Source organism: Quercus robur, chromosome 8 (genome assembly GCF_932294415.1).
Source record: "Quercus robur chromosome 8, dhQueRobu3.1, whole genome shotgun sequence".
NCBI classification, from domain to species: domain Eukaryota; kingdom Viridiplantae; phylum Streptophyta; class Magnoliopsida; order Fagales; family Fagaceae; genus Quercus; species Quercus robur.
In genome coordinates this window covers 8,678,326-8,704,496 of record NC_065541.1, presented here as the reverse complement: position 1 = coordinate 8,704,496, position 26,171 = coordinate 8,678,326, and the positions used below count along the sequence as shown (strand labels likewise).

General features: G+C 34.8%; 3 protein-coding genes across 5 annotated transcripts; 2 read left to right on the top strand and 1 right to left on the bottom strand.

Moving 5' to 3' along the window:
* Positions 1-1,630: 1,630 nt before the first annotated feature.
* Positions 1,631-3,708, top strand: LOC126693903 (uncharacterized). The gene has a single exon (XM_050389962.1). The coding sequence runs from the start codon at positions 1,708-1,710 to the stop codon at positions 3,706-3,708; it is 2,001 nt and encodes a 666-aa protein (XP_050245919.1). The 5' UTR covers positions 1,631-1,707.
* A 2,201-nt stretch (positions 3,709-5,909) lies between these two features.
* Positions 5,910-10,055, top strand: LOC126694454 (uncharacterized). The gene is made up of 6 exons (XM_050390718.1): positions 5,910-6,450; positions 7,791-7,905; positions 8,009-8,180; positions 8,302-8,483; positions 9,166-9,307; positions 9,605-10,055. Exons 1-5 carry the CDS (start codon positions 6,017-6,019, stop codon positions 9,286-9,288), a joined length of 1,026 nt encoding a protein of 341 aa, XP_050246675.1. The 5' UTR covers positions 5,910-6,016; the 3' UTR covers positions 9,289-9,307; positions 9,605-10,055.
* A 2,517-nt stretch (positions 10,056-12,572) lies between these two features.
* On the bottom strand, positions 12,573-25,976 carry LOC126694453 (sodium/hydrogen exchanger 4). Of its 3 annotated transcripts, XM_050390716.1 has the most exons (14): positions 25,804-25,976; positions 24,930-25,048; positions 24,530-24,627; positions 24,365-24,424; positions 24,189-24,235; positions 23,904-24,098; positions 23,011-23,057; positions 22,792-22,858; positions 22,219-22,319; positions 22,030-22,131; positions 20,868-21,012; positions 20,699-20,761; positions 20,489-20,572; positions 19,871-20,183 (listed from the first exon to the last, which is right to left on the bottom strand). In XM_050390716.1, the coding sequence occupies exons 1-14, from the start codon at positions 25,960-25,962 to the stop codon at positions 19,902-19,904; spliced, it is 1,569 nt and encodes a 522-aa protein (XP_050246673.1). In that variant the 5' UTR covers positions 25,963-25,976; the 3' UTR covers positions 19,871-19,901. The 3 variants fall into 3 exon arrangements, 1 of the variants encoding a protein (XP_050246673.1); XR_007645771.1 differs by lacking the exons at positions 19,871-20,183; positions 20,489-20,572; positions 20,699-20,761; ... (9 more) ...; positions 24,930-25,048; positions 25,804-25,976 and adding exons at positions 12,573-13,010; positions 13,220-13,328; positions 13,449-16,029; positions 16,366-16,589; XR_007645770.1 differs by lacking the exons at positions 19,871-20,183; positions 20,489-20,572; positions 20,699-20,761; ... (9 more) ...; positions 24,930-25,048; positions 25,804-25,976 and adding exons at positions 12,573-13,010; positions 13,220-16,029; positions 16,366-16,589.
* Between the last annotated feature and the right edge of the window lie 195 nt (positions 25,977-26,171).

Genomic DNA, 26,171 nt, shown 5'->3' with positions numbered 1-26,171 from the left:
ATTGTATAGAAGCCATTATATTGCATTATGGACAGGAAAACAAAAAACATAAACACTTACTAATATTAGAAGGAAACCAAAAAAGAAAAAGAAAAAAGATTTAGACCATGTAAAACTGTTAACCTGAAAACCAATCTGTATATTTCTTTTAAAAACAAATATTAAAGTTTTGAATGTAACTCAAAACTCTAATAAAGATCAATGTGAACTCTATATATTATGAATATGATACAAAACATCTGGTATAGCTCAGTCTATGAAAGGAAGGCAGTGATTTGGAAATTGGAATATAATAATTTGCAAGCCCAAAATTTAAAAATGTTTACCATCCCACTTCTATTGATCTTTTAAGTTTGATCCTGTAATGTCTTCATATAAAAGCCTCCTAACTAGTCATGGAAAAATTAGACTTGGACCAATGAACCTGTCCAAACTCACATGAAAAAAAAAAGGTATGAGTAATAGGAATAGCAATCCGATTTAACTTAATGTGTAATTCTCTAATATAAATATTTTTAATGTTAAATCTACTACTAATATTAATTATTTATAAGTTCATTACAAATTTTCTTTTTAATTATTTATAGTTTTTCTTTACCTAACGTATTATATTTTATTCTTAAAACTCCATACAAATTAACATGTTAGTTAAAGAAAATAATAATAATAATGTAGGTTTTTCACTCCAAAACCAAAGCATACAAATACCCTCAAATTTAAGCATATCCAAGACGCTTGGGCTTTCCTTTTCTAAAAGACTATGATTTTCAGAGATTTTTTTGTTTTTGCAATGTAGATACAAATTTTTTTTTTAAATAACCTTTTTCACAATTTGTGGACTGATAAGTTGCAATTAGTGCAATATTACTTTGACATTAGTGATGATAAAGGTATTGTAAATTTTACTACAAAGGTGTTACAAACTTGTATGCCAACTTCTTCTCAAAAAAAGAAAAAAAATAAAAAAAGACTTGTATGTTAACTTTTAAATACAGAACATAACAAAAGAAAGTTCTTTATTATTATTATTTTATTCATGTGATACTAATCACATTCATTGCCACCCAAAATTTTTTTTCTTCTAAATATAAGTTTTTTTTTTTAGTAAAATGGACACTAATTTTAGCATTTTATATTCTTTCTTTCTTTTCTTTTTAATTTCTTTTGGCTAACAAAAAAAATTTCATATAGAGTTTAGACCAACCAACTCTCCTTCAATATATAACAGAAAGATGAATGTAACTTTTTTTACGTAAAAAGTGGGAGAAAAACCCGTTTGAAAGAAGAATGTAATTAATCTTCTTTACGTAAAACCCGTTTGACCATCAATAAAATCTTCTTCTCTACACAACGCCGGCGCCACCATCACCACCACCACCACCTCACCAACCTTGCCTGAATGTAAAACCAAACACAATTCAAATCCTCAAAAATCCCATGATAGCTACCCAAAAACATTGCTTTCTAAACCTATGATATAACCTCAAGATATATCGAGTTTATATCTCAATTGATATAGAGTTCAAATCCTCCTTCTACCATTATTCGAAACAATGAAATCATAAATAAAAAATAAATAAACATACGATATAACGTTACCTATGTACATTTTGAATGTCACCCTCATAAACCAACATTAAATTCACCATTTTTATAACAAACCCAACTCTTGTCTTTGAATTTTGAAGGAGTTTCAGTTTCATTTTCATGGCGGCCGACCTCGTGAAGGAAATATTGGCAAGGCCAATACAATTGGCAGACCAGGTGAGCAAGAGTGCGGAAGAGGCACAATCTTTCAAACAAGAATGTTTAGAGTTCAAAGCCAAGACCGAGAAGCTAGCGGCGCTTTTACGCCAAGCAGCGCGTGCTAGTAGTGATCTCTATGAGCGTCCAACCCGTCGAATCATTGATGACACAGAACAAGTCCTCGAAAAAACGATTGCATTGGTTATGAAGGCTCGTGCGAATGGCTTCATGAAGAGGGTTTTCACAATTATCCCCACTGCAGCGTTTAGGAAAACGTCCATGCAGCTTGAGAATTCTATTGGGGACGTGTCTTGGCTCCTAAGAGTGTCAGCCTCGGCCGATGATCGTGACAATGGCTATCTTGGTCTTCCTCCAATAGCAGCCAATGAGCCAATTCTATGTCTTATATGGGAACAGATTGCGATTCTATACAATGGGTCTACGTCGTTAGATGATCGTTCTGATGCGGCTGCTTCTTTGGTTTCGTTGGCTCGGGACAATGATCGATATGGAAAGCTGATTATTGAGGAAGGTGGAGTGGTTGGACTTTTGAAATTGGCCAAAGAAGGAAAATTGGAGGGTCAGGAGAATGCTGCTAGGGCGATTGGGTTGTTGGGACGTGACCCGGAAAGCGTCGAACACATTGTGAATTCTGGTGTTTGCTCAGTGTTTGCAAAAATCCTCAAAGAAGGTCATATGAAGGTTCAAACTGTAGTGGCTTGGGCAATCTCGGAACTGGCTGCAAATCATCCCAAATGTCAGGACCATTTTGCGCAGAACAATGCAATTCGGATGCTTGTAAGTCATCTTGCGTTCGAGACGATTCAAGAACATAGAAAGTATGCCATTGCTAGCAAACACCAAATGTCAATTCATTCTGTTGTGATGGCGAGTAATAATCCGAATCCAAATAATCATAGAAAAGAACATGAAGATGATGATAAGCAAAGCAGTCCTCAAATTGGTCATCCAATGGGGAACAACACTCCTAGCCAGATGCAAAATTTGGTTACTAACACCATGGCCATGAGGGGCCAGAATAACCCTGGCCAGTCAAAGCCACAGGCATCACAAAACCACGGAGCACATCACACTCCTGACCACTCTAAGAGCAATGCAAAACAGCACCCCCACCATCATCATCATAATCAGCACCAGCACGTTAAGTTATCGGGTGCAAGCATTAAGGGGAGGGAAATGGAAGATCCGGCTACTAAGGCTGAGATGAAGGCAATGGCAGCAAGAGCCCTTTGGCAGCTATCAAAGGGAAATGTATCTATTTGTCGGAACATCACAGAATCCAGAGCACTTTTATGCTTTGCTGTTTTGTTAGAAAAAGGACCTGAAGATGTTCAATCCTATTCAGCTATGGCATTGATGGAAATCACAGAAGTGGCTGAGCAAAATGCTGACTTAAGACGCTCCGCTTTCAAGCCTACTTCCCCTGCTGCCAAAGCTGTAGTTGAACAATTACTTAAAATTATAGAGAATGCCAACTCGGATCTTCTTTTGCCCTGCATCAGATCAGTTGGAAACTTGGCCAGGACTTTCAGAGCAACGGAAACAAGATTTGTTGGGCCCTTGGTTAGACTGCTTGATGAAAGGGAACCTGAGGTTTCTATAGAGGCTGCCATTGCACTTAGCAAGTTTGCATGCACTGAAAATTTTCTCCATGTTTATCACTGCAGAGCCATTGTAAATGCAGGAGGAGCTAAGCACTTAATTCAGTTGGTTTACTTTGGTGAGCAAATGGTCCAAATTCCTGCTCTGATTCTGCTATGTTACCTTGCAATGCATTTGCCTGAGAATGAGATACTTGCACAAGAAGACGTGCTTATTGTGCTTGAGTGGTCATCAAAGCAGGCACATTTGATCGAAGAACCTTCGATTGAATCACTATTACCAGATGCCAAAAGTAAGTTGGAATTATATCAGTCTAGAGGTTCAAGAGGATTCCATTAATTCAATCAAATTGTAACAATGTTGCTAAGAACAGATTCGAAGAGCTTTACTTTTGTCTTGTTTTTCTAAATATCATACAATGTATATAAAATTAGCATTATTGTGGTCATCACTGCTAAGAACCTTCATTTTCCATATTGTTTCAATTGTGACCCATCTTTTCAATCTTTTAGTCTGTCTTACTTTCCATGTTCAATTGGCTGGCATTGGCTCTTTTTGAAATTGTGTTGCCTGGGCTTTAATAGGATGGCTCTGTCATAGAAGGCAAGTTAGCTTTTATAACATCAATTTTATGTTGCAACATACACAAGCCAACAACTTCTAAAATCTTTTCCTTAATCATGCTTATCTCTTAAATGAACTCGTTATGTATCAATTTCGATGAAATCGAATGAATTTACATCTTTTATACCCTTTTTGAGTCTTTCTTTTTCTTCTTCTTCTTAATATTGTAAATAAACAACTATAATTCCCACAACCACGACCACCACAACTGTAGCCATTGTCACACTCTCATTGAACCAGTGCTAATTTGCTACCCTTTGGATGGTACTTAGTAATGCCAGCATCCGAGTCAGAATTAAACTTATATTGGGCTATGAAATTGTGGGGAAAAACTTGGCCATGATGATGCTTTAAATTTGATACCTCCTTATCATTGTCTTCTTATATAAGTTCAACTCATCATTTCATCCTATCAAAAAAAAAAAAAAAAAACTCATCATTTCATGTTCCAGATTGCTTGTAAAGTTGTAATACAACATTCTTTCCCACTTATGTTCCTCCTACCATGACAGTCTGCTTCCTAGTAATTTAGAAAATGCATAGGATGTATTAAGAAGCAAACAAATAGGGTTAATATGCGAAAAATGTGGAGTACATGAACATTCTTAAAATTTAAGAACCAAAATCGAACTGACCCATATTTAACGCAGTTGTATAAAAAAATGATGATATATAATGGCAATGGTCTTTGGACAACGTGTTATCATATTTGAAAAAGGCAGGGCAATTTAAATATGTTGTCGGTTCGATTTTGGTCCCTAAATTTGAAAATTTTCTAATTTAGTTCTATGAATTTTTTAAAAAGAACAATTTTGTCCGTCTATATAATTTCACCCGTGTCACTAATGGCACACTGAGTAGATGGCTGATGTAGCATTTTTAGTTGAAATTGGTATTGGTAAATTGTAAATTTAGCTCCTTAAACATGAAGCCAATTTGATTTTGGTCCCTTAATTAAAAAAAAAAAAAGGTCCTAATATAGTTCTTTAAATTTTTTTAAAAGGAAACAATTTAGTTTATGTTCGGATTGCGTTTGTGCATTTGCGTTTGCGTTTGCATTCCCACAAGGGGACCCACGACTACAATAGCTAAAATATCACGCCTAAGATTGAAAAATGCGACTATTAGTGGGTCCCGTACACTATTCATGGAACCTACAAACCTTTTTTTAGTAAAATTTTCATTAAAAATGGATCTCACGGCACTATTTACACATTTAAAAATTATTTTGCTACAATGTTTTTAGTTTTCAATTTTCAGCAATAAACGGTATCTAAACAGACCCTTAATCTATTTATTTACTTTTTAGACTATTTCTTACTTACATGACCAACGACATGCAAAGTGATACAGGATTTTTTAAATGACTTGATTTTAAGTAGCAAAATTGTGTCTTGTGAAATGAATCCTCAAATAATTTGAACTCAGTCACATATTATGAATATTTTTTGAATTTATATATATTTTTTCCACAGAGCCCTAATCACTCTCTATTCCATCATTTCTCCAAGGTCTATTCGGTTTAAACATGACTGTGTTACAAAAAATTTGTCCGTCCATAACAATCAATAACAAAATATTACTTATAATTTGTTATAAAAATATTATGAAGTTTGGATTACTGAAAGTTTTGAATTAAATTATTAAAAAAAAAAAAATGAAGAGCCTAGCATAGGTAGTAGCAGGGTTATACATATATATATATGAGAAGATAGTAGTAGTATTAAAAATAAATAAATAAATAAAAACTATTATTAAGGGGGAAACAACACTTGGCATCATTTCAAAAAAAAAAAAAAAAAACACTTGGCATCCCCTTATTAGCCATGGAAATCCGAAACTTGTCGCTGGAACCTCCAAGGACAGAATCGTCATTTGGGTCCGTCAAAAAGAGAGAGAAAAAGCTCGAAGAGAGAGAAGCACAGAGACAGAGTCAGAGAGAGAGAGAGAGAGAGAGAAGGAGACCGTTAATTTCGGTTTTAAAAAAAAGAAGAGAGAGAGAGAGAGAGAGAGAAAAAAAGAAATGGTTACAGACCAAGAAATATCGGAAGCCATAGAGTCTCTTTTCAACAACAACATCAAAGAAGAAGGCGACGAAAATGACAACTCGCTGAGCAGCCTAAACGGCGTCGTTAGGAAGCTGGAATCGAAGCTCTGTGTCGATCTCTCTCACAAGCTCGACTTCATTCGCGCCCAGATCCACTTTCTCTTCCAACCTCAGCAACAACAACAACAACATCACCAACAACAATACCAACAACAACTGCCACATCAACATCATCATCATCAACAACAACAACAGCATCAGCAGCAGCCAAAAGACCATTTTGCCCTCCACCAAAACCCTAATTACCACCCCGCTCCTCCCTCCTCCTCCGCCTTTCAGATCTTCTCCGCTCCTCCGCCGCAGAATCATGCCGAAGTCGCCGTTGCTCAGCCGCCTCCGCCGGCTGTTAGGTTTGTTTCTTCCTCCTTTTCTTTTCTTTTCTTTTTTTTTTTTTGGTTTTTGCTGTTTGGTTGCAGAGAAAATTGTGGAAAAAGAAAAAGGAAAGTTTGAGTTTTAACAGTCGATAGAGTTGTTCTTGCGCTCTGTTTGGCTTGGCTGCTGAGAAAAGGGAGAGAATAGCCTTCGGTTTTGCTTTGTTTTGGTTTAATATGAGTGTTTGGTTGCTGAGAAAATGGAGGAAAAGAAAGAAAAGTGGAATTTTTTGAGAATAGTGTTTTTTGGCGATTTGGAGTTTGGAAAGTGTACTGAACTGAACTCATCTAGTAAAATTTATTACTGCTATTAGTATTGCCTAAGAAAAGCATTTCGTAATTATTAGCCTCTTGTTTGGCTGGCGAGAAAATTGGGGAATAGATAAAGAAATTTCTATTTTTTTTTTCCCCTTCTTTAATGGATACAATAGGATTTGAAATTGGGGAATAGGATTCAAATCGAGATCCTTTATTTGAAGACAAAATACTTTGCCAATTGAGCTAAATGTGAAATTCATGTACCTGTGGAACTGTTTTTGAATTGAGTTTGTTTGCTTAGCTTGTAATCGATTTGGTACTTGAAGAAGTAGAGGAAAATAGAAAATTATTGTATTCCTGAGTCTCACTCCCACAAATTCCTTTTATGGTCAAGTGTTTGAGCTTGAGCTTGGTGCTGTTGATGTGGTAACCAATGTGAACTTGGTGATTAGGTTATGAATTGGTTTTACTTATCAAAAAAAGAACAAGAAGAAGGTTATGAATTGTTTTGGTGGCTGAGCACGAGGATTCAAGGCTCCCTTTTGTAGAAAACAGCTGCAGATGTGAAGAAATTTGACTTTGGGAAAGCAATAGCTAAAACATGAATGGTGGCAAATCAACAATTTGTCGTACAAGGCCAAAAGACTATAACTTGGTTATGGGTGTCATTTATTATTGAAACATTTTCTTAGCTTTGGAAAGCTGTCCAAAATGCTTTGCTTGCCACATAGTATAGGTGTGCTCAAAACCAACCCAACCCCATCAGGCCTAGTTTCTGTGCCTCTTGTAGTCAAATCCGGGAGTCTCCATTTAAGGTCATTGACTCATTGTCCTCACTGGTGCCCAAATTGTCATCTGACATTCTCACTACTCAAGACTCTAAAACACATGACAATATGCCCTCAACAAGTTACTGGTCATGATGCCAAATCCAGAAACTTTGTTTACTTTGTAATCCCCATATCAAAATCATATTACTATCATGCCTATATTGTTCAAGTAATCCATAGTTCTTTTTTTGGAGTTATAATCAAATATTATCTCCTGTCATTTTATTGCAGTGCTCCACCCAAAACTACTAAGAGAAAAGGTGGGCCAGGGGGCCTAAACAAACTTTGTGGCGTTTCGCCTGAACTTCAAACTATTGTTGGCCAGCCAGCATTGCCAAGGACCGAGGTTCAGACTCTTAGATCACACCACTTTATTTGTTGTTGGCTGTCAATTTGTTTATTTTCCCTAAGAGGTTCTTGAATTTCCATATCCTTACTGTTGTTTTCAGATTGTCAAGCAATTGTGGGCTTACATAAGGAAACACAATCTCCAAGATCCAAGTAACAAAAGAAAAATAATCTGCAATGATGAGCTGCGTTTGGTATTTGAGACGGACTGTACTGACATGTTCAAAATGAACAAGTTGCTAGCTAAACATATCATTCCACTTGAACCTAGTAGTATGTATCAAAAATGTATCTCTGGTCTAATAGCAGCTTTGTGTGCGTGTGTGTGTGCGCGTGCGCGCACTTGTGTAAATTTAGTTTTTAGATTAAGGAGTTCACGATTTGATGCTTTCAGAGCAGTCAGGTTCTAAGAAGGCAAAAGTAGATGTGGAGTCTGCAATGAGAAGTAGTGATCCTGGTCCTTCTGTAATAATATCTGAAGCTCTTGCAAACTTCTTTGGTGTTGGTGAAAGGGAGATGCTCCAATCAGAGGTTTTAAGACGGATCTGGGAATACATAAAACTCTGTAATCTGGAGGTAGATGACCACTATCCATGCGGATCAGTTTTTCAGTTTATTTCAACAAAATTAACTTTAATCTGATTATAGCTTAGGCATAGACTTTGAGAAAATTGACATTGTTGTCTTATGGAGTTTCCATTTTTCAAGAGTTCCTCAGATTATCTGTTCATCCTTCTAGTGTTGCATCCATTTAGGCCCATGCTTATGGTATTCTTGTTAGGTATGTTTCTAGATAGTCATCTTAATGGTAGATTTATAAAAAGTTTAGGATGCTTCTAAACTTAGTTAAAGCATGTTGGTGGAACATCTAACAGGAGGGCTTTTATTATATTCGTCACTTGAAAAATTGACTAGGAAAATTCTAAATGAGGCTGCAGTAGCCATAATAGGCTGAAAGTTCTTAAGGGAGTTCGAATTTCCTAAATTGTGTAATGGGATTCCTAATTACAAAATTGTTGCTAATGACTTTTAATTTTAGCCATGTCTTTGTTATTTAAGTGGTAAATTACACTTGCATCCAGTTGGTTTTGAACTCACAACCTCACCCTATTCCTATGGGTGAAGGAAATGCCATTTTATTAGAGCTTATTGGAAAAATTTGTGCCACACATGAGTGCTTAATAAAATTATTCTGCAAATGTTTGGACATCAAATTGATCTGATCTGTTTATTTATTTCTGGCTTTAATATTTTCTAGGATCCCGTAACTCCAATGGTAATACTATGTGATGCAAAGCTTCAAGAGCTCTTTGGTTGTGAAAGCATTTCTGCTTTGGGGATACCGGAAGTTTTGGGAAACCATCATATAATCAGGAAATAATGGTGCTGATCATTAACTGGTTAGTAAATGTTAAAAATGTAGTATTTTATTTTCACCTAAAATGTAATGGTTGCTCGTTTTTCTTTTCCTTTTTAAGAGATAAGTTTCAAGTTCTTTTTTATTCATTTAAGAGATAAAAGCTTCAAGCTCAGCATTATGCTATTTTCTTAATTGTACTGACCTATATCTCTGTTTGATGACCATATTCATGCTTAATTTTTCCATTTGCAGCAATCAACCCTCTCAGGAGATTCCAGTTTTTCTTTTGTTATTTTTTGCATGCAGAAGTTAATGTGATGTTAATTATTGCTTGCAGATGTAAATGAATGGTGCTGAAGCCAATATGTTATGCAATGCCTCGCCTCAGAAAGCTAATAGCGTTTTTGTATATTGATCACTTAGATGTGATGATTCTCTATCGGAAGTGTGCAAGTTATGAACACAATGAAGATGTTGTGCAAGTTTTATTTTGCAATTGGCCCCATTGTCCTAGGTTTGCAATTTGTCTGACTTGTTATCTTAGGTTAGCATAACCCTTGGGAGTTTCTAACACCTGTAAAGTTCAGACAGTAGGAAAATCAAGATCATTTGTAAAAGTTGTGTTACTCGTTTTTATTTTTTCTTTTCCCCCCACTAATTAGATGGTGTTTGTTTAGATTTGTATTAACTGTGTCTAGTTTATTGTGCATGTAAATAACTTTTAGGAAACTGCTCATTTCCTGGTTAAGAATTTATATGAAAGTTTGTTCATGTGTTACCTGTTGAAATCTATGTATTTAAAGTGAGTGTCACAAGAATTTGGAAAAGGTGAGTGTCACTAGATATTTGTACTTTTATTTTTATTTTTCCTGTTGTTTCATGTGGGTACTGATTTTAATATATTTACAGGGATTATTGCCTCTATATTTTCCTTAGATTTTCCCCCAACAAATATTATTCTTTTTATTCAATATTTTGACTAAATTAGGTAGGAGCGGATGAATTATCAGTAGGCACATATGTGAAGTGGTAAAATCATGTTTTGAAAAAACAATTTCAGCATGTGTACATAAATACTATATGTGTGATAATCATTACTCTTTTACATACCTTTCAAACATTCTTATCTAGTTTCCAAACAAGATTGTGATATTTTTTTCCCTTTTGCCTTATCCCCCTCTTTTCAGTATATCGAAATATTGTTAATCTATCTTGTGAGAGTTGTGACTTCCTCTAAGCTGGAATTACATGACGTATTTAAGAATACAGAGTAATATACAATGAAAAGAAAAGAATTACATTCTATACTGTTCTCTGTAACTTTATGAAATAGAATCCATCTCAATATCTATAAATCGACCCTTGTGCACAAAGCTATTTATGTGGCCTTTGCATTAGGGACTACCGGTGGAAGAACATGGCCAAGGCTAGTGGCAAAGTTTCAGTCCAATATGTAGTTGTCACAGACATACTCATACTGCTCATTGCATTGGTGGGTGGAGCCAGGGCTGCAGAGATACGTAACATAGACTCGACCAAGCTCACCCAATGCCTCCCAGCAATTAGTGGATAGTCACCTCCATCGCCAACCAAACAATGTTGCACTGTTGTACGCCAAGCCTACTTGCTATGCGTTTGCAACTACAAGTCTATCCTCCCTGCATTTAGGATTAACCCCATGCTTGCCTTGGCGTTGCCTAAGAAATGTGGCCTGAAAACACCACCTCAATGCCGCGGTAAGCATTTGAAGCCTTAATGGCTCTTAATGTCTTTGAGAGGGATTACTGATTTGGAAAAATATTTGAATAGAGCCATCACCGATCATCCTTACAGCAGCATGACCTTCATTGTGTTCCCTGCAACCATTCTGATGAGTCCATTGAGCATATTCTAATATATTGCCCATTTACATCAATTATTTGGTCTCTATCTGTTTGGCCAATCATCACTGCTTCTCTTGGGCATTTATTTCCTTGCGACATTGTGAAATATGCAATTTTCCCTCATAAGCACTTGCAGGTTTCTTCAGAAGATGGATACAAGATCACTCTATTTTGTTCACTCCTCTTTGACAACATTTGGAGAATTAGGAACCAAACAATATTTGCCAAGTACAAGTCTGATCCCAGAAAAGATGCTAATTAATTAACAAGGCTTATTTAAAATATAATGCAGCTTGGACATTTCACCTTGCACATCCGGCCTTGAAATGGTTTCCTCCTCAACCCGGTTGGATCAAAATAAATTTTGATGTTGCTATTAGACCTCATGCCGCCATCACTACCGCTGTTGGGAGAAATGAATTTGGAAATGTCTTATTTGCTCATTCAAATCTCTTCTCTCCTTCTGATTTGACTCTTGGAGAAACCCAAGTTGCTTTTCAAGCCATCAAGCTTGCAATCTACCGCAAGTACTCATATGTTCTCTTTGAAGGTGATTACAAAGGAGTTATCGAGGCCTTTTAAAACATGAACTTGTCTCCTCCTTGATTCCTTGCATCTTTTCTCCTAGATGTCAAAGCTGCTCTTAGTTCTCTCTTTTGTTGGGATTTTTCTTTTGTTTCTAGAGATGTTAACTTCTTTTTCCACAACTTGGCCCGTTGGGTCGCTTTTTGTATTTGGAATGGCCCCATTTCCATCTCCTCCTCCCCCTTGGGTTTTCACCCAGAAGATTGAGATGGGTTGAGTCCTCCTTTTGCTCTCTTTTTATATATTCATCCATCCAAAAAAAAAAAAAAAAAAAGAAAAGAAAAAGAAAGAAGGAACAATCAAGTTATCAACTATCATCTAGACATGCACTTTAGAGGAAGTGACATCTTTAAACCTATAAACCAAACTTGGCATGATACAGCAGTATCCAAGATGCAACTACAATGAGCAGGAAAAATAAGCAGATATAAATAATGCTTGATTAGTGCCACTAATCCACATCAAGGAGTTCTTATTTAATAGTTCATGGATGTGTTATCCTAAGTTGTGCAGAAGGCATGATTTAATTTCAGCTCAAATCAAGATACTTGGTACTCTGAATAACATCACCCTGAAATGATTATCAATGCGGGGATGGCAATCTGATCAGTGCTTAAAAATGGTATGATTAGGAAATTTGAGTTAGATAGTCATAGCTCAATGAACAATATTATTAAGAACACTACTTTCTGATATTTACAAAACTGACATGGTTAGATTCAATCACTGATCAAAATGCCAAAAAAGGCATTTCTATATGGAATTAAGCATTAAGAGGTTGTGTACATTGCATCTAAAATTTTGTCAAGTATTGAAATCTATGAGAGGTAGAGTAGATTTATTCCCGGTACACAGCGGAAGGTAAAGCCAGTATGTTATGGCTAATCTTTGGTGGTGTTTATTTAAAGTATCATCAAAAGTAATAGTTCCAGTGAAAACCCATCCCATGCATCACTTACAAGACAATTTTTTTTGAGATGTGCTCCGAACTTTATAAAGTGAAATCCAAAAATTGAACCCAAAAGCACACAACTATATTCATTTTACATCAACATTATAACATAGGATGGCATTGTAATGTATGTATTAAGATAAAGTCATAAATTAAAATATCATTTCATGCTAATATCATTCACATCTCCTTCCCCCAAAACTAGGCTTGTATAATGGAGTTATATCTTCATGGAGAACCCACATCTAGTATGGCATCATAGAACACCCAACATTCAAGGCAGCCTACTGCAATTAAAAGAAGAGATTACAAACCCAGCCAACCTGCAGTGTAGACACTGAATCAGTTGATGAAAATATTGTTCTACATCTGAATCAAACATAAGAAGTAACAAAGGAAATAATTTTCATTTACATATTATGTTTATTAACTACAAAAGAATAGATGCATAAAAATAGACCTTCCATGCAATATACATAAGAGGAGATCTTCCATGCAATATACATAAGAGGTAACAAAGGAAAATTCTCACCAAGGTAGTCTTGTACAGTCGGACCAACAAAGCCCAGCTTAGGAAATAGCCACCAGCTGCCTAGGCCAACAATAACGTCCTGAATTTAGAATAACTGTTTTATCTTGACCTGTAATTTGTCGGAGATAAATAGCAGATCCAACTAAGTTAAACACTGAGTTGCCAAGTGATTAAATGTGATATCACTGGAACCAATCAAAAGTCTGGCTTATAAGAAAGATATCATTACCCAGCATTGAATTATCAGTGGAAGGAGTTACATGAAGAACAATTTCTCATTGAGTATAAGGATTTGAGAACTATTCCATTAGCTCAGAAACAAGATTATTGTTCCAGCTATGCATCCCTTTAAACATAACATTCAGAGGCACTACATGATTAAAGTAAACAAGAGTGACCAATCTCTCATATTCCTAAATGCCTGGACATACTCAAGCATTTTGCTTTGAGCATCCCTTGCATTTAAGAACTTCCTTATTGAACTTCAATCTATGCCAACCCATTTCCTAAATGCCTGGACATACTCAAGCCTTTTGCTTTGAGCATCAGTTCTAGCTTTTGATGCTTTTAGCCTCCTATAAAGATTCATATGAAGCTTTAGAAACTCACGTTTGTACATCCACTTGTCAGTGAACATACCATGCTCTTTCATATAACCAATGACCTCCATCACTCTCTCAAAGTAACCACCTCGAAGAAAACTCAGTAGCAAGAACTCATAGAGATCTCTGCTCGCTACCAAATTTCCACTCTCCATATTTCTCTTGATGTCCCCCCAGATGATTGTGATATCACGATACATTCCTAGAGAAGAATATCCACATACCAGATTAGAAAACGTTTGCACTGTAGGCTGGATTTTCATCTCCAGCATTCTTCTGTATGTTTTCAAAGCATCTGCTAACATTTTGGCCTTAAAGAAGAAGTAAATAGAAGAATTGAACTCATAAACAGTAGGAGGAACAGCATTCTCCTCTCTCATCTCTCGAACCAAAAACTCAGCCAGATCTGATTTACTGATCACCGTTGATGAGGCAAGCATGGCATTTTTATCTACTGCTTCTGATCGACAGATGGAAACAACCATCTCATCAGAGAAATTTAAGACCATACCAGCTTTTCTCATTTGTTTAAGCAGTGCCTTTGCTTCCCTAAACATCTTTTCCTTGTCGTAGGCAGCCAAGAGTGACAAGTAAGTAGTACAGCCCATGGGAGCTCCAGCGGATTCCATGTCATCCAAAATGTCATGAGCAGTTTCAAGCCAGTGCAATTTAATGCAAGCATCAATCACGTCAGAGCACAATCTGGATACCTCCAATGAATGTGACTTCTTCTGAATGCTAAGTAAAAATTTTGATATATCACTAATCTTCCCAACTCTCTTGTATCCATTAATGAGCTTGGCCAGGGCCTTATTGCTAAGGGTGAGTTTCCCATTCCTAAAAGTAACAAGTTCTTGTTTACCTTCCACTTTGAGGATAGAATCCTTCTGCAGCATCTCAGGTACAATCTGTATCTTCAACCCTGTCTTGAGATTTTCAGATCCCAATGGAACAAAATGAGGCTTTTGTAGTTCCTTCCTAACATTTTGAATGGGAAAAGATTCCCGGTCTCTATATATATACAACACAAGATCAGCAGCAGAATCAATGTCATTAAACTTGAAGTGCAAGCTCAACAAACTATCATAGAACTGCCGATAATGAAAAACAAATGGAGCTGAAACTCGATCAATGTGGTCTTTAAATTTCTTCAGCTCATCCCTCTGACCATTCATCTCATGAATCTGGGCAATAATAGTGATTGAATGTGCATCAGCTACAACCCCTGTCTGAGACATCAATTCAATGATCTGTTGGCCTTTAAAAGACAATTCAAACCTCACACAAGCATCAAGCACTAGGTTAAAGATCATTGTATCTGGTTTTATCAGCTTTGCCCGGTCATTTTTATTCACATTTAAGTGTTGGAAACAATCACAAACCTGAACCAAGAAATTTGAAGCGATGTATGTCCCAATCTCTGTCTTCACCATATGCAGAACAACTAACCACAATACATTCATTGGGGGTAAAGTCTCTTTCTCCAGAATCACTCTAAGAATCATTGAGGCAGGGATAGGCAATTGAGATCTTGCTAAGGAAAGGGACAACTTAATTAGGGTATCCGATTGAAGTAAACCCGATTCCTCTTTCAAAACTAGCAAGACTAAATCACATGCCTTCTGAAGCCAGTGTGGGTTGGATGAATATGACAGTTCATTGATCAACTTACCAAAAAGACTACCCTTAGGGAATCCATACAAGTTTTTAAAATCATTAAAAGATTCCCATACTTCATCCAATTGGTGATCCTTCAAGGCAGTTTCAAGCTTTCTCAGCAGAACTGCATGCGAGGAACCTTCCCAACATATCCTTTCAGGGTGAGTGCTAGTAGAAATTTTTTGAAGATATGGGTTCTGATACCATCTGTAGTAAACACCTGATATTTGATAAGTCCCAACATTTTTCCTAAGAAATTCTCTATTGTGATTAATGAAAATGGTCCTCAGAACAGTCGCAGCCACACGAAATCCCAATGAATAACTCACAGTGAAGCGGGGTTGCACTAGAACTTCTCTGGCCAATGCTAGTGCCATTCTTAGAAATATACATCATCACCAAAAGATCCTCATGTCGGACAAAGGCTAACCTTGGCCAGGTGAAAAGTCAAGCACCAAACCTCACACATTTACATCTCTAACCACCAAACAGAACTCAAAAATAGAAGATGGTTCGAGAGAAGGTACCATAGTTCCAACCAATCATTATCTGTTAAAAAGTAAATTAACTGAATGAGATATATAACATTTTACTGATACAAACACAATCTGAAAGACTGAAACCAAATCAAGTCAGCTAAGTTTTATCACAATTATACCCAACCACCTAGGATGAACCCAAACAGATGAAAGATAAGAAATTTGCTTCGTTTTCAGCAACCAAACAAAAAATGGAACAAAACCCAGAAAAGAAAATGACAATACGAAAATAAAACTCAGTCCAATTCTCGTTTTTCCGTTAACCAAATTCGTTAAAATTAGAACAAACAAATTGAAGAGGAAAAAAAAAAAAAAACTGAGGGAGAGAGAGAGAGAGAGAGATTACCTGTGAATGTGAAGTAGGGGAAGACTGTGACTGGTTTGGTACTGCTAAGCTTTCATTTCTCTACACGACATAACAGGGTCTGCCATTGAAATACAGAGAGAGAAAGAGAGGGGTTTTAGACTTGAGGTGAGAGAACGGCAGAGGGTAGCCCGTAGGCTGTAAGAGAGAAGAAGAAAGAAAAACAAAAACTATTTCCATGGAAGTGGAGACTGGACACTGGAGACCGGAGAGGGTACCCAGTGGTATAATAATAATTCTACTAAACAAACAAATTTGAAAAAAAATAAAAATAAAAATAAAAATAAACTAAAAATTTTATACCTCTAAATATTTTTTTTTAGGGGAAATTACATTACATTTTGCACTACATTATACTTTGTACTATAAACTATCATACTTATCACATTTTGCATGTGTTATTTTTGCTGTTATATTTAACATCTTGTTGATGTGACAATCACATATTTTTTGCTTAGGTAAAACAAAGTTAAAAGACTAAAACACCCTTCTTCAAAATCAATGAAAACAAAACCCAAATTTGTTCACATCTCCCTTTGTCTCGCGTGCATGTCATCCTCTTCCCTAGATTCAACTTCTTGAAAACCCTAAATCCCCAATTTGAAAATTGCCACCGCTCCACCACCGTGACACCTTTATTTTTTTTTTGGTTAAGATGCCATTGAACATCTAAGCAGACAAAAATAGATATCTAAAATCTTTTGATATTCTAAAATCTAATAAAAAGGTTCAGTTGCATCAAATTAGAAAACGCAACAAATTGCGTATTCATCACACCATAGATTCTCAACATCAAAGGTTAAGGCTAAAGCACTACTCGTCTAAGATCTCAAGTGCTTATCATCAGGTATGGTCAACTGCCAGGCAAACACACCCAAAAAATAAAAAGCCAAGACTTAAATAAGTCTAGGCATGGAAATTTTTAATAAAAAGAAGTTGACAAAAATAAAAAAAAAAGTAATTTTCTCATAAGGTTTTGAAGAAAAATCGTGCATTAACCAAACTACAAAAAGGTGGTCTGGATTGGTGAATTCATCAACAACAACCAAATTAAAGATATGTTTTGGGAAAAAACATTTTCACCACCCACCTAGAAAAGCTAGTAACAAACACCATATGAACATCTAATGGTTGAATATGTTATGAACGAACCCCAACATCGGCTGGGGCATGGCCACCTTGAATGGCTAAACCATGGTTGTTATAAGACCGCCCACCTCCCCTGCCAGCCCTTCCTCTATTGTCATATATTAGTTCGAGGGATAATAATTTCCAAGTTGTTCATAATAGCAAAGGGAGATCTAGAAAATTTTGGGTTTTGTTTTAATTGATTATGAAGAAGGGTCTTTAAGTCTTCTAACTTTGTTCCACCTAAGCAAGAGACATGTGCTTGTCACATGTAACAAGATTCTGTTAAATATAACAGCAAAAATAACACTGGAGTGCAAAGTGTGATAATTTAGGGTGCAAAGTGTGCAGTGAGATAGTTTAGGGTGCAAAGTGTAATCTAGTACATAGTTTAGGGTGATAAAATGTAATTTTCCCTATTTTTTATTTTTTATTTTATTTTTGAGAAATTATTTTTTATTTGTATCTCTAAACTTTTACTTAAATAAAATTTGTTAGAAAAATATTGTCTAGGATTCAACTTTTTTTCTCATAATTTTTTTTTTATTATTATAATTTACTAAGGATTAGAACAATATAATGGAAATCTCACTAACAACATTTTTTCTATATATAATAATTTGGTATTTACAAAGATGAGGGAAGAAGATATGATCCTAAGACTTCTTTACAATGGTTAAGAAGTGCCACTTGGGTTAAAAAAAATTTGAATACCGCACATTACTAACAACAATTTATTATACGCTAATTGTAACATACCACTATTTTTCTACCACTCAGACTCAAGTCCATTATTGACTCTTGCAAAAAAAAAAAAAAAAAATCATTATTTGACCGCAAGATATTTTACCACTTGTTCTTTTATTTTCAATTATAGTAAAATGTGATCCATAAACACTTAAGAAAGTTGTGCATTTGTTGGTATTTTTTTTTTGGACCTATTTGTTTATGTTTAAATGTGAGATAAAAAGTAACTTTAAACAAGAAGTTGGCTTATTTTGCTTAAAAACACTTGATTTACTTAAAAATAACTTTTTGTAGGCTTATTTGCTTAAAAGCAAACACTTGATTTGCTTAAAAATCACTTTTTGTCTCATCTTAAGCAAATAAATCAACCAAACCTAAAAAAGAATTAGGTTAAATTGGTGTATCTTATCCGAATTTTAACATTAAGACATTTTTTAAAAGATTTTAAAAGGATAAACGACAAGTTAGAAATATCTTCAATTCTCATACTGATTGGATGAAACGATTGTTCTCTAGGGAACTGATTAGCCTTTTTAGTTGATTTAAGCATACGTATGACATACCTAAGAACAAGAGAACTTCTAAGGAAAAAAAAAAAAAAAAACACGCACACACACACATGCATATTCATTATTCACATCCCAACTAGGCAGAAAGCAATTTAGGCAGTCTTTTATTTGGGGCTACTGGCGAAAGAGAAGAAGCCCAAGGCTGGTAAAAATCACTTAAAATCTTTTGACTTGTTTTTGAAATTTCCTGGTTTTATGAATTGGACCTTACTGGTTTTAAGTCCCAGTTTCTGGCTAAACCAATTAGACCAGAAGGTCTAGACATGATTTGAAAACCATACATTCCACACCTTGGCATTGCTTAAGAAACGTGGCCTTATTAAATGCCAAAATCATATGATGTTACTTCCTGTGATCTTTTGATCATGTGCTTGCTCAAAGGTCTATAGAAAAGTAATAAAACTTTTCCAATATAACTACTTACAACTAATAGGGTGCACAAAATATAACTCAACAAGCCTCAGTTGTTTATCTTGCAAAGCATCACAAATTTACATTACATTTCATCATAAAAAGAACAAAGGAAAAACAAATAGAGATACTCATAATAGCACATTATTTGTTTTCTTGAAAAAGGAATTGCACCCTTTTGTAGGTATTGTAGAAACACCAAAAAGAAGACTGGGGATAAAAAAAACCTGACAAGGTCACAACCTAGAACAAGATTCTAGTTTAATCTCTTATTACACTTATAGATGAAGCCTACATACAAAATGTATATCAGTAAACTTTCCAGAGGAGTGGAGAGTTAAAAGTATAATAACAAAACTTTGCATAGTCAGGAAATGAGGTCAAACTTGACTCATCTAATAGATTAGCAAACTGCTACCTCACGACTTAAACTCATTGTGCTTCTGTATTCCCAGTGACATTTGAAAGTTGAAACTGCCTAGTTTGATGAAAAGTGGACCTGATGTTCAACACCAAGAAACGACATCTCCTCACCTATAGAATAGCATTACAAAATGTCAACTGAGTAGAAAGTAAATTTGCCCATTTCCAACACAGGACTCAAATGAATTACCATCAGGATATCTCACCTTGCTGCTATCTAATTCACTTGCCATTGTTCCTTTAACATTGCGACTGATTGGTAACTGGCCCTCCAAATATGGGTCTCATATAGCTATCATCAAACTTCCTCCAGTAGGAATGTATGGTGGAAATAGGCCTTTCTATAAGAAGGGATAAACTATCCTTTGCACGGCCAATGTTTGTTGCAGTAGATTCTTCGAATGAGAGCAAAGGCACATTCAAGTCATCTTTTGGAACAGCTGATTCTCCATGCCTGATTTTGATAGTCTCATGGTGAGGAATTAGATAGCTTATTAGAGGCTTTGTTATAAAACCAAACACCTGCAATCATTAAATGATACTATCAAATCTTTGGAAGTAAAAGGATTGTGCAATGTTCCTACTCTTGGCAACTAATACATTAGTCTACATCATTAAAGTTAACAACAATGACACCTAAAAACATATGAATATTGATGTTTTGTGATGTAACATAATGTTTTATGCTCCCAACTGACAAGGAGATAATAAATAGAACAAAACTAATAACCTCATATTAACATAACTATAAGATGGTTGATACAAAAACCTAAAATTTTGACACCCATTGTATAAGGAATCTAATTTAAAGAGATAAACCAACATACCAATGTACTGAAGAGGACTACGATTATGGTGTTGGTGATCATTGTGGCACTAATTGGATCCCACGTAACACCCGAAAATGTGAACTTCACAAACCAAGAGAGAATTAATTTAGAGCGTCTTTCCAATTATTATAGAATTGGTAATCCAAAACATAGGATTATCTCTACCAGACTTTCATGAACTGTGATAAACAGAAAACTCGTATATACCTGTTTAAAAGCCAATGCAATAGAGACTGCCCCTCTCATAAGCCCAGCCCACCAAATGATTATCTATATACATGTTAATTTCAAAATGCAGAGACCGTCAAATAGTGCAACTCCATTCCCTTCCCATGTATGCATTAAAGTTTATCAGGGCAAACATTGTAATACTAACCTGGTGTTTAAATGTGATTACTTCTGTTCTCTCGGCCTTTCTATTCAAGTAATTGGAAAGAGCAGAGAGAGGGAATACAAATGCAGCACGCCCAAGCAATATTAGAAAGATTAAGGTGCTATAGATGGCCATTAAAGTCCCAAAACTGCAACCAACAGAACATCAAAAGAACATATTTTATACAAAAGACACCTGCTATTATTCCAAAGAAGCTATAAAGGATATTGTGACAAAGATTTATTTCTAAGCATTATATTTTAACCTAAACTAAAATCCACGTCAGTAGTTGCATTCTACTTCAAACTTGACCAAAGAAGATCCCTAAAAAATGTCACTAACTTAACCAATTTTTCTTTAAAAAATAAACTCTTAAAAAACAACAAAGAGAGAGAGAGAGTAGCATTTATTGTGAGTATGTTGTGAAATGAAAGTTTATTCCTTATCAAAGAAGTATAATGGTATTTCTTGTACACTAAGAAAGAGAAGTTAAAATCTTATATAAACAACACTATATATGTTAGGTGGCTTTGGCCCAAGAGGTTCTTCCATATGGGGAAAGAATTAACACTTTTAGAAAAACATAAATGAGTTTCTTCGAATAGTAATTGATAATTCTTTTGAGGTTAAAAGATAGTTGTGTGTATAAGTTAAAGTTTGTCTATTGTTTGAGTGGCAGAGCACTATGATACATATTGAGGTTTTGGGATTGTGAGTTTATAAGTTGTTATTGAGAGTTTGGAGGAGAATATATGAACCTTAAAATTGGCTGTTCATAATTAGCAACAAGCATTTCATTGATTTATATTCCATAAAATAAAATAAAAAATAAAAAACTTCAGAGAGGCACACTTTTTAGCCATTCTTATTACTGAAGTCTGTAATTCGATTGAATAAAAAGCCTTAAATTTTTTGTTAAAAGTGCATATGTTGTATATGAAGGCACAACTCATGCATAGTCGTTTATTGACTACATGTACATGGAGTACATTGTTGTACATACAAGGTACTGCAACATGCTTCTCAGAATATAGTCACTTAAAACTCAATTGGATGAACAGCAATTTATATTTTATCGATAATTTATTTTATTATAGCTGACCATTCTTATTAGTAAATTTTGGTAATATAACCAAGCTGAATTGTAAGAGGAGAGAATTGGTACCTTAATTTAGTCATCTTCCACTTTTCAATGTCAAGAGCATCCATTCCCACATAAAGAAAAATGAATGTCTCTGCAATAAATGACATTGTTGCAAATACATGCCTGCAAGAGGAAATGTATTGCTCATAATTAAGCATGAGTGTATGACCCATGATACAACTATAATCCAAATAATCCTTTTATATATACCTGGTTGTGATTCTTGAACTATCAGTCACATCATGCCATGCATAGTGTGACATCAGAATCCCACAAAAGAAAACAGTGAGAATTCCACTAAGTTGCAGTAGCTGCACAAACAATTGGCAGTTAATATAGATCAATGGGAAATTTTGTATTTCACATGCTTCAATGGAAATCATGTATTCCCAAAATGGAGAGATGATAGTCACTTGAATGGTAAAAACATCATCATTGCACGTTATTTACCACAAGTTGATGACGTCAAAATTGTAGTAAAGGCCAATGCTGTACATCTTAAAGAAGTTCAAGATCATCACTTTCATGACATTGACTAGTAGTTTCCTTCTTCCTATTTAACCTCAAGCAATCACATAAAAGTCCTTAATGACACAAATTTTCTATTCAGATGTTAGTTGACAAAAATTCATGTTCATTATGTTGGATAGAGACATCAATTTTAGCGATAATATTTAGCTCACCATACAAATCAAAATTCAGAATCAAGAATCTAGAAGTTTTGCACTAGTGTAGATATAATTAACATAAAAAGTGAGTGGCCATTTAAATACATGTCATTACCTCTGCCAACATGTAGGACAGATACGCTATTAAAATCATCAAAGAAATTTCGCGGATGCTTGAGTGTCTGTAAGCAGAGGAAAGTATTTTCATTAAGGTCACTGTCAAACCAAATTGCACTTTGCCTCCAGATTTAGAAAATGGCGTGAACTCTGTCATTCAAATTATAACTACTAAAAAAAGTACTCCTCAAGGCCATTTTATGAAAGAAGCACTTACCTTCCAAAGTATAAGGTTTTAAGAATATATGCTGCCACAAGTCCAGCCTGCAATAAAGTTGTAAGACATGAAATCCTCTCCAACATATACATAATTTATTATTGGCATTCATATATGCAACGATATAAAAGATATATTATCTAGTGTTATGTATCAATAACATGTACTTCAAAAGTATAAATTAATAGTAATTTTGCAAATGCTGTGTTTTGGACGTTGGATAAGCAAAATAATTGAGACCGGAATTATTTACAGGTGCAATAATTAGGACACTGATATGGAGGTTAGGAAAAAAAAAAAAAATTGAAATTGTGGTTGTTGCCTTCAGGTGACTTGTCAATTTAGACTGTGTAAGTTCAAATCTGTCATTATTTAATTCAATACCCTATCAAAATTCCCGAAAAAGCATCAAATAGGTTGTTTAACACTGCATCTAAATTTATTTATTTATTTTTTTTTAAAGTAGCGAAATTTATGAGAAGTTACATTTAAGAGCAGATTTATTTACAATACTCCACTAATAAAAAGGTAAAACCAGTATGTTATGGCCAATCTTTGGTAGTTTTTCTCTTTTATGAATAATTTTGGTGGTTTTCCTTTAAATGCACTATGATTTAAATTTACATGATCGTAGCGTGCATCAAAGTAAATATTTCTTAAGGGAAACCCATCCTATGCATCACATGACATTTGTATTTTTGAGATGTGCTCCAAGCACATCAAACCTTATGAAGTAGAACAAATTCAACCAAAAAGCATGCAAATATATTCATTTTACAGCAACATTATTCAGTCACAGGTTACATAAAAATAGGATGGCATCGTAATATATGTATTAGGTCAACTCATTAATCAAAACATCATGCTAGTACATTTCAACCATTGAGACTTACAATGACTCCAAGAGCAGTACTAGTTAAGAAAAGGTAAAAGAAATCTCCAATAACATGAAGCACAATCTTGCCATCTACTCTTGAAACATCAAGCTTTTGAATTGCATTAAACAGAACAACTGATGTCGCATCATTCACAACTCCTTCCCCAAAAACTAGGCTGTATAGCAAAGGAGTTTCATCTTGATGGAGAACCTACATGTATATATAGTATCATAGAACATCCAACATTCAAAGCAGCCCGCCGCAATTAAAACAAAGAGAATAATTACTAATCCAACCAACCTGCAGTGTACACACTGTATCAGTTGATGAAAATATTGTTCCTATAGCTGAATCATAAAAACAAAAATTCATTTGCAAGTGATGTTTGTTAACTACCAAAAAAAGAAAAGAAAAGCATAATAAAAAGGTGTTCCAAGTTATAGATATATAAGAGGTAACAAAGACAATAATCTCACCCAGATATTCTCGTGCAGTCAGACCAACAAATCCCAGCTTAGGAAACAGCCACCAGCTGCCTATTCCAATGGTAGTATGCAGAAATTTAGTAGTGAATTTAGGGAAATTCGAACAGGAAATAGAACATGGTTGACTAGAAAATAAAGGAAAGATTTAAATGTTACCAGCTGTGATAACTACAGCAGAAATGAAAACACCAAACACCCCAAAGAACATGATAGTAAGGAAGTTTTGGAAGAACTGCTTTTTCTTGACCTGAAATCTGTAGTATATAGAAGAATCAAGCGATTTAATATATATATATATATATATATAAATTCATCCGAAATAATTCAAGAGAAGTAATGCTAGGACACTACAAATATTACTACATAATACTAACAAATTGCTGGTGTCACTAATCATAAAAATGTAATTCAAACATTTATTTATTATCCCTTGGCACATCAACTTGTAAATCTTTTGTAGTAAAATTGATAATATTGTTACCATTCAAGAGTAAAGAAAGATAGTGATTACCAAAAAAAAAAAAAAAAAAAGTAAAGAAAGATAGCATAACATTACCCAGCATTAAATATTATTGGTGGAAGGAGATATATGAAGAACAATTCCTCGTTGAAGGTAAGGATGTGAGAACTTTTCCCTTTGCTCAGAAACAAGATTACTGTTCCAGCTATGCATCCCTATTTAAACTGAACATATTTAGTGACATAAATAATTATTAAAGTAAAAAAAAAAAAAAAAAAAACAATCGTAACCATTAATTTTTCACATTCCCATTGAAGTTATCAAACGCATTAAAAAGCAAACATAATTCTCCTCTAACTTTCATATTTCTATAAGAACAATTTTTCATCTCCCAAGTCCTTTAATGATACAGAAATACTAAAAGAATTTTCCTTGTGTACTATTATTCTTTCTTCTCTTTCCTTCTGCCTCAGTATATCTCTACAATCTCATTACAATATTTTTCTATTTCACTTTAATTTCAACAAGCCTTAATCCCAAAAAACAGAGACAAACACATTTAAAAAAAATATAATACCATGTAACAGATGTAACATTACTCTCACATACATTGAGACTCGTTGTCCAACATTGGAATCCTAATTAAATTATTAAATTTATCATCCTAGAACAACTTTAGCTTTTAGAACAATTGATTATTTATTATCAAAATTCAAACCATCTTTCTGCTCTAACTCCCATTTAAAAAGTTAAAAATCCAAATGAATTGGATCCATTTATTAAGGAGAGAATCCATACTCAAATGTGAGAGAGAATTGTTAAAATGATGAGTATTATTGAGTAAATAACTAAATCCATCATTTTCTAATTGCTTAATTAAGCACCTCAAACAAGATTAAATTCAACCATATATAATTCAACTTGTTTATTTGTAACATGAGAGAGAAAGAGAGAGAGAGAGAGAAGTTACAGTCAAAATGGCAGTGATGGACTCGTTAACCCAGCGGTTCTCTTCAAGCAAGTGACCGATGATTAAGCAAAGACAAAGAACGGCCACGAACACCGTTATGAGAAGCACCTGTGGGTGTTCTTGATTACCAAGGTTTCTTACATAATCAAACACCATCATTCTATTTTGTTGTTGTTGTTCCTTTGAGCTCTGCAATCTTAATCTCCACGACAACACGTTGTGACAAAAGTAAACTAGTAAGAGTTGAAATTGTGAGCAACATAAATCTCATGCACACACAGAGTGAGACTGAGTGTGTTGAGTGTTTGTAGTAGGAACTGACACGTAGGAAAAGCTGCATGCAAAGGGCAACACGTGGTGAATTGGAT